Raw genomic sequence first — 8032 nt, forward strand, 5'->3', positions numbered from 1 at the left:
TTTTAATATCTGACTTTAAGTAAAATAGTTTCGTTGATTTTTCATAAAATCAAACATGTATTTGTAATATTAACTTAAAACACTAATAACTTTATTAATTTTTTTTCTGCAAAATATAATTAAAACTTAGTGTATAAAACGGTTAAATGCTATTTTGTTCTGATTTTGCAGTTTCTTCAAATATCGTCTGCACGGTGCATGATGGGAAATCCCTGGTGTAAACATTTTGGAGGAGAGTTTGACAAAGCCGCGAGTTGCGCTATTTATGGAAGTTTAGATTGACGAGATGCTAAATGCTATACATCTCTAATATTCACTATCGTCAGATTTAAATAATCATTATCAGTTAATAATTACCTAATTACAATAGCTAACATTTACAACGGGAGGATCTAAAACTAAAAACTAATATGGCAGCAGGAAAGGTCGCAGGGAAGTCACTTGTTTGGAATACCTCGACTTTAAACCTCTCTGGATTGCCGAAATATATATTATGTTATTTATGGGAAAACTGCACCAATGACACAGATGAACAAATGGATCGCTGTGACGGATTTGTGTTCAATTCCTATGTGGATTTTACCCAGATCCCCACCGTTCACACCGCTATCGTTGTTTTCTATCTTCTGGTCATGGTCTTTGCTGTGTTTGGAAACATCTTGGTAATTTGGACAATTGTGAGAAATACCCATATGCATACTGTAACAAATTATTACATAGCAAACCTGGCGTTGTCGGATTTCCTGGTATCCTCCATTGTCCTGCCACTCAAACTTTTGGAGTATACCAGCCCCTGTGAATGGCAGATTTTTAGCCATGATGGTCTTTGTGCTGTAGTTTACTATATCCAGCCGATTTTCGTCTTTGCCAGTGTTCTAACGCTCGTCGCCATATCGTTAGAAAGGTAGGATTTTAATATCATATTTCTAAATGTAACAATGTTTATGTCGTGGTCTGACGAATTCTGTATTTGCATATTACAGAGTTATCTGCCCCTCCGGGTAGTTATTGATTGTGGCGTCAAGTGTTTTCGAGCGTAACGTCATACTTTTCGGAGAAAACGACGTGAATTGCGCTCACAAAATAATGACGTAACAATTGATACCTACCCGCAAGGGAGCTAACTCTGTAATATGCAAAGACGGAATATTCCAGTACACCGTTTCCTGTTACGACATCGATGCACAAAAGAATCAGTTTTAGAGTATAATCAATTCAGTCGTAAACAGAAAATTCTCCATAAGAAAGCATTACAGAATTTAAGGAGGATCTCTAACTGAAGATTTTTATAACTCTTTTCTATTGGGAAATTTAAGTTAATGGATTCCCTGAAGTAAAACTTGGCCCTCGACGGTTTACTGATCTCCGACCGTACTTTTTTCGTGACAAACAAATTTCGAGTGCTAAAATTATCTATATATATATATATATATATAGTGTTTTACATTACTCACATTAAAAACGAAACGGCTTTTAATTTTAAAAATTGGAATGTAAAACGAGATTGATAATTGAGTCGCAAAATTTATTAGCTTACATTAAATTTAGATAAATCAAATGTAAATTTTCATAACGCAGGTCTTATTATATTTCCTGTCGTCGTCCTAATTACCGAGCGTTAGTTGACTATCACTGCGCCTGACGACAAAACAGATAAATGAATATGCGCTGTTAACATAGTTTACGCAGGAAATCTTGCATTTGTTTGGTATTGTAATCTCATCTTAGGCCATCGGTTTTTATTTCCTTATGCTATTAATGTTTTTAAGAAACTTTATTTTTTGTTTCGGAAAGGTAATGGGCCTTTAAACTATATAGTGTTGTTTGACATCGTTGTGTAAATAGCTAATTAACAACCAGTGCAATGGAATAGGAACATTTTGTATGCTGAATTAGGAAGATAGTTGATACATGTCGGGGCTTTGGCATATATGTTTACAAAAGTGCAGTTACTTCCAAAAGCATAAAGAAAACACCGCAAATAAACATATGTCATAACAATTCATCATATTTCTTAATAAGTCGTCAAACTATTTATGGCGTCGCTGTATGTGTTACTAACGCCATCCTTCTTTTATTTTAGGTATTATGCCATAGTCCACCCACTGTCGGCCATGAAGGTGAACAGTAAATCCAGAACTAAGAAGATAATCGCCATTACCTGGATTATACCTATTGTTATTTGCACACCTTATCTCTATTGTGACAGTTATTCATTTGAATTTCGAAGTCACTTCGGTTCAGTTTCCCGCCAAATTTGTGCTGATCGTTTTGATGAGATAGATGGCGGTACTGGTAACTTCCGGCGTGTGTTCTTCCTTGTACTGACCGCCTTTATGTACTTCCTGCCAATGATTATCATTATCACGACATGTTCCAGGATTGCGATGTCTTTACTGAAGCCAATCATAATCGAGAGATCGCAATCCGGTACCGGGAATTGTAAGCGGCGAGACGAAGTGAATAAACGCAAGGTAAGCTAACAGTTCACAATACCGGATTCCAAACACATTAGTTTAGTATTCAATCCTGTTGAGTTTAATTCTTTGATTCCATGAGTCAAAATATTAATCAATTGCCGTAGATTGTTCCGACAAACTAAATCTTATGTAGCGTTTTATAACAGTTCAAATAAGAAATTTCGATAAAATAGTTGGACACCAGGCGTAAGTAGTATGTCATACTATGAGTTGCTGATATTCTTGCCTGAGAAAGGATAAACAACTGGCTTCCAGTCATTCAGTGTATATTTACACTAAACTTCCATCTCCATATGCAAACAAAACTACATTACAAATATGATTTTTATGAGTTACAGGTGGCCCGGATGGTAATAGTGATAGCTGTGGCCTTCATTGTCTCCTGGTCGCCAATGTATGTTGTCAACATCGTGAGCCAGTTACAAGGCCAAGGTGATAGTTTCCTTATCCATAGCAACTTCCTGTTCACCATGCTGATTATCCACTTAGCAGGATTTATCAATAGCTGTGTAAATCCATTCATTTATACCGCAATGAGCAAAAAGTTCAGAAAGAGTTTTAGTCGTACGTTAGGCAAAATCTTCTGTAAATACTATTGCCGACAAAGGCTTTTTCTCCATAGGAACAGCATCATACAACGCCGTTCAACGGCATATAGTAACGCGTCACGAGGGTCATTTATTGATCCTGAAGCAGAACCATTAAAAAGTGAAATGGAGGAGAGAGCGCCAATCAAAGGTAAGGAATCCCACAGCGGTAGTAGTGAAGGGGACTCCTTCTGCAGGCCACAAAGTAAAACTGCTACGGGGAGACAACCAACAGTACAGGAGTATGTAAATGATCCTGCCAAATACGGGACTCGGGATGACACAGGTGTTTCTTCAGACATCCCGATGGTAACTTTCTCCACCCAAAAGGATGTTCCGATTGTTTACCACAATGGTTACGGTAGAATCGGTAAAACCGGTCAAACTATACCACGCCAGTTCAACATTAGGAATTTTATGAATCCGTACAAAAATTACACCAGTGAAGAAATATCTATTACGTGTGACACTAAACCATTGGACTATGATGCCGATGGACATGTACGCACACTTAGTATGTGTAACGGGGATGCATCAGAGGCGACCGATGAAACATGTCCTTGAGAATCAAAGATCGAACACGCGACCTAAAAGTTGGGTGACGGAAATGATAAACATCATGTCAATGTGCATCACAAATTTATATCATGGAAGCTGTGATCTGTAGGACTAGTTGACCATAGGTCACACTATTTGCAGATATACCCTGTTTTAAAGGAACAATTCCATTAGGCTAATTTAATTCTGTTACATAACCACGAAACAAAATATGGCATAAATGTATTGTTCTGGATTCCTTATGAAGCATATAACAAAACATATTGACACTTTCCACGACATCGTTCAGTATTCTTATTGATACCGTTGAAATTCCAGCGCGTGTGAGCTGCTGTGTATTTGTGTAAGTTATTATCCAATGTTTTATATCATTGTCTTTCCTTTATGTCCCTATCAGAACTGGAAATCATTTTTTTTTTAAATGAAAATCCATCAAGGAAATGATATTATTATACTTTTGCGTTACGATATATTGTGTAATACCTTTTTTGTTTATATTGCCTTATTTAGGAATACTATAAATATTTCGCTAAAACACACGAAATAATGCTTTTGCTTGACTTAAATATGTTTATACAGGCTCTGGATCTAAAGAAATAATCGATAACAGAAACGGTTTTTTAAAGATGACTAGACATTTTATAGGTAGGGCGATGCCTTGGGGAAGATATTTTAATCCCCAAACTATCGACAAGCATCGTATCTGCGAGGTAGGGTCTGGCGAAATCTTCGATACTCCAGGGGTTATTAACACTCGTTATTTCTCCCCTGGACATTGGCATAATAACACTGAAGGCCTTCTGTGCGACAATAGATGGGACAGGTAGTGTGGTACTTTGATGTATACCAAAAGGATCAAAAAGGAAATATGTGTAAATAATCAAAACAATTAAGAGTAGAATGGTAGAATCAAATACTCTTCTTAGATGGAACGTTCTTAAGAGCCTTTATGAAAATTGTGACTTATATTACCCTGGGGTCTCGTGTTTCCCCCTGATGAGGTGATCATGGTTACTATAGGTTATATATGGAAAACACATTTTTGAGCAATATTTGGTCGTTTGTAATAGGAAATGAATCAAATGTTGTCATAATCATCATTACGAGATGACCATTGAATTCTATTAAGAATTTTTCTATGACTCCCTTGTTCTGAAATTTAAGAAATGGTAGAATCAAATACTTTTCCTAAATGGAAATGTTTTAAATGGTCATGGCTTCACAGACAAATACCCTCATGAGCTCTGGGAACAGAAGCCCATGAATATGGGTAATATTAATAACAAACCAAACTTATTTTGGAAGCTAGGCACTCACAAAAATGATCATACACTTGTTCATAAATCAGATAAGTCCAAAATCTGTTGGAAGCATTTCCGGTTCATAAAAAATTCCGCCAAGTCAATAATGAACAGGGAAGCCATGACGGGTAGTGGATTCAGGAGACTGTCACACTAAAACAGTAAAGAAAACAACATTAGTATCTGGATATAAAACACTGGGAGGGAGGGTATAAAATTTTATACACCCTGAATATACTTTCACCTGGTCCGCCGGCTGAGCAGAGAAAATGGAGAGTTCCATAAAGGGAAACTAACCCTCTTAACCAAAGCTTGGACCTAATAATTAAAGAGCCGGAAAACATTCATTTTACATTTGATAACCCAATTTAATCTGTAATTCGATTAAATTCATGTACTTCAAAAATGTGAAATATCTTTAAAAAAACATTTTTGAAATGAGTCGAATGTTGTCAGAATTATCAGTATGAGATGGTGGTTGAACATTGTCGACAATTTTTTTTCCTGACTGACTCCCAGGGGTCAGAGGGGCAGCACCAGAAGGGGCCAAATTTGATTTACATTATGTAACCGTTTATACTTCAAAACTCTTCACAAATTCAACAAATAGCATAATCTAATTTCCTTCTAAACGTCCTTTCAAACAAAATTGATTTCAATAAATCTGGGGTCTCTGGATGTCTTTCCCCTGGGGAGATGGTAACTGCTTTATTTAATCCACAAGTCATTTTATTGGATAGCAATTAGATATATAATGTATATTACTAAGGTAATTCAGTACTCGGGTGACCGTCAAGGTCTCTTAGGCCTCTTGTTTTTGTATCATCTTCAATGTTCCGACATATCGATTTCTGCATATAAACATGAGATATTTGTGTAATACATTACATTGTATAAAATATACGGACGATAACTCCAGATAAAAACCTTTATCTATCCCGCCTGCGATATTTCATCACGCCACATATTTGATCAATATTTTAAGATTTTTATATACGCTCTGACAACTGTCTGAGTATATAATAAATAATAAAAGAGTCCGGCATGGTTGTTTTCAATGTTCTGTTGCGCCTCATCGATTTACATGGCATAGTTAAAACAGCAATTAACTATTTATCTTAAAAAAGGTCAATCTCCTACCTCTATCGATATAAACAAATAAAACTTAACCAAAGAGCTAAAATCTATGACCATCATGATAAATTTATAATGAGGAAGAGCAGTGTATAGGCGTTCGTCTAACGGCGAAGACAGAAGTTTTGACTGGTGGTAATGATACGTATTAAGATGTACGTAGAACTTATCTTAAACTTACTTTTACTCACTTGTACATATGCAGGTAAGTGAAAATTAATTCTTAATTTTTTGGGTCAATGTTTTTGACCAGGTAATTGAATGGTACTATTTCTAAACTAAGTTGTTTAAAGCCTTTCTTTTTCTCCTGAAAAATGAGATATACACAAAAATTGTTTAAAGGATCTTCTCTGGTGAAAAGTCAAAACAATTTCATGACAAACTTTTTTCAAATATAGTTTTTTGGAAATAGGAATTCATACCAAAGTTAAAAATAAGTTTAATTTATTATGAATCAATGATGGCTTTTTGACATAAATTGTGATTTTACCGGAATTTCACTGTTTTTAACATACACACGACAAACTAAAGCAATGATGTGCAAATTAGTTGTGTGATAAGTATGAATATTCGCAGAATTGATAAAACAAATATTTTCTTTGAGAAAATAATTATATCACACAGTTAACCCATTATTTTCAGTTATTATCCTAACCGTTGTTATATTTCACGGTACGAAATATTATATTACACTGTTGTTGGAACACCTTGTCGTTGTTGTCAAAGTTTTGTAGAAAACTGAGAAATGGCGCGTACCAGTGAGTTGCATGTTTGTGCCATCATTGAGAAACCAAGCTCAGTTTTGCGATAGATTTGTAGATAGCAGGAGCGAATTAAATACGTTATTGACGTCGCTATCTGTACTTCACAGCCGCTTCTTTACTGGCTGCCTATATGTATATAAAAATTATGACCTACGAAGAGGACTTTCAACAGCGTGACATGGGCAACGCTTCAATGAAGCTTTCCCGTACGTTGTTGAATTTTTTCTCTAAGGATTTTCATATTCATTAAACTTTCAACTGAAAAACTGATGGTAAGTTGATTATGTAATAAAACAAATATCCCGTAGGTAACTAAGATCAATATTACATCGGTTGCTGTGCTTTACTGGCCTGAAGTGTTATACAACAGTTGATTACAACCACCTAGGGTCGAATATTATGAAATAGAACACACTTACCCTTGGGATATTTGTATAATATTTCAAGGTGATATATATAATAAAGACGATATAATAAACAAAATAATCAAATCAAGATGGCATCATGCTGACGTCGAAGTGCGTGACAAACAACAAACTTCCATGTAAATAGTGAAGTCAGAGGTTTGAATGGTCAAATCACAATATCTTACAATTCCCCGTTCGGAGTCACTTCAGCATTACCCATATGGTGAGCCAATCAGATTCTAGCCTATGAAATCTTCGGTGTGGTCAAATCTCTCGGATGTGAAACGGCTATTATTACGTCCCGAGATGTTCTAATTCTAGACAAGAGGTCATGCTGAGGTGGCACCGATCTCGAAATTGTTAACATCATACACTATTTTTTATGGCGCAGAATTAATTATTCTAAGAATGGTTAAAATCACAATCAAGAGCCTTCTTCAAACCTACATAATAACAAATCTTAAAATCAAGAGCTTCCTTGAAAGTGACCAATTCTTCTTTCATTACACCGATAAAACCCAACAAATGACGACCTTTAATTTTCAGAATCGAAGTTTTTTGTAATTACTGGATTCCGTACAGGCCCATTTAGAATTTTTTGTCCATACAGGGCACGTTTTCTCGTGCCTTCATAACTCGTTTATATCCGTAATTGAGTTATTGGTACTGTCCCCTTTCAATAATGTTGTCACATATCCGTTGCATTACTTACGGTTTACCTTCAGATAGGCCTACTTCACATTCAACACGAATACTTACCGGTTTACCTTCAGATAGGCCTACTTCACATTCAACACGAAT

General features: G+C 35.7%; 1 protein-coding gene across 1 annotated transcript; it reads left to right on the forward strand.

Annotated features, from left to right (window-relative positions):
• The first annotated feature begins 327 nt into the window (after positions 1-327).
• LOC138317576 (QRFP-like peptide receptor) lies at positions 328-5963 on the forward strand. Its single transcript, XM_069259347.1, has 3 exons — positions 328-904; positions 2084-2474; positions 2819-5963. The coding sequence occupies exons 1-3, from the start codon at positions 411-413 to the stop codon at positions 3629-3631; spliced, it is 1698 nt and encodes a 565-aa protein (XP_069115448.1). The 5' UTR covers positions 328-410; the 3' UTR covers positions 3632-5963.
• The last annotated feature ends 2069 nt before the right edge of the window (positions 5964-8032 follow it).

Source organism: Argopecten irradians, chromosome 3 (genome assembly GCF_041381155.1).
Source record: "Argopecten irradians isolate NY chromosome 3, Ai_NY, whole genome shotgun sequence".
NCBI lineage: Eukaryota > Metazoa > Mollusca > Bivalvia > Pectinida > Pectinidae > Argopecten > Argopecten irradians.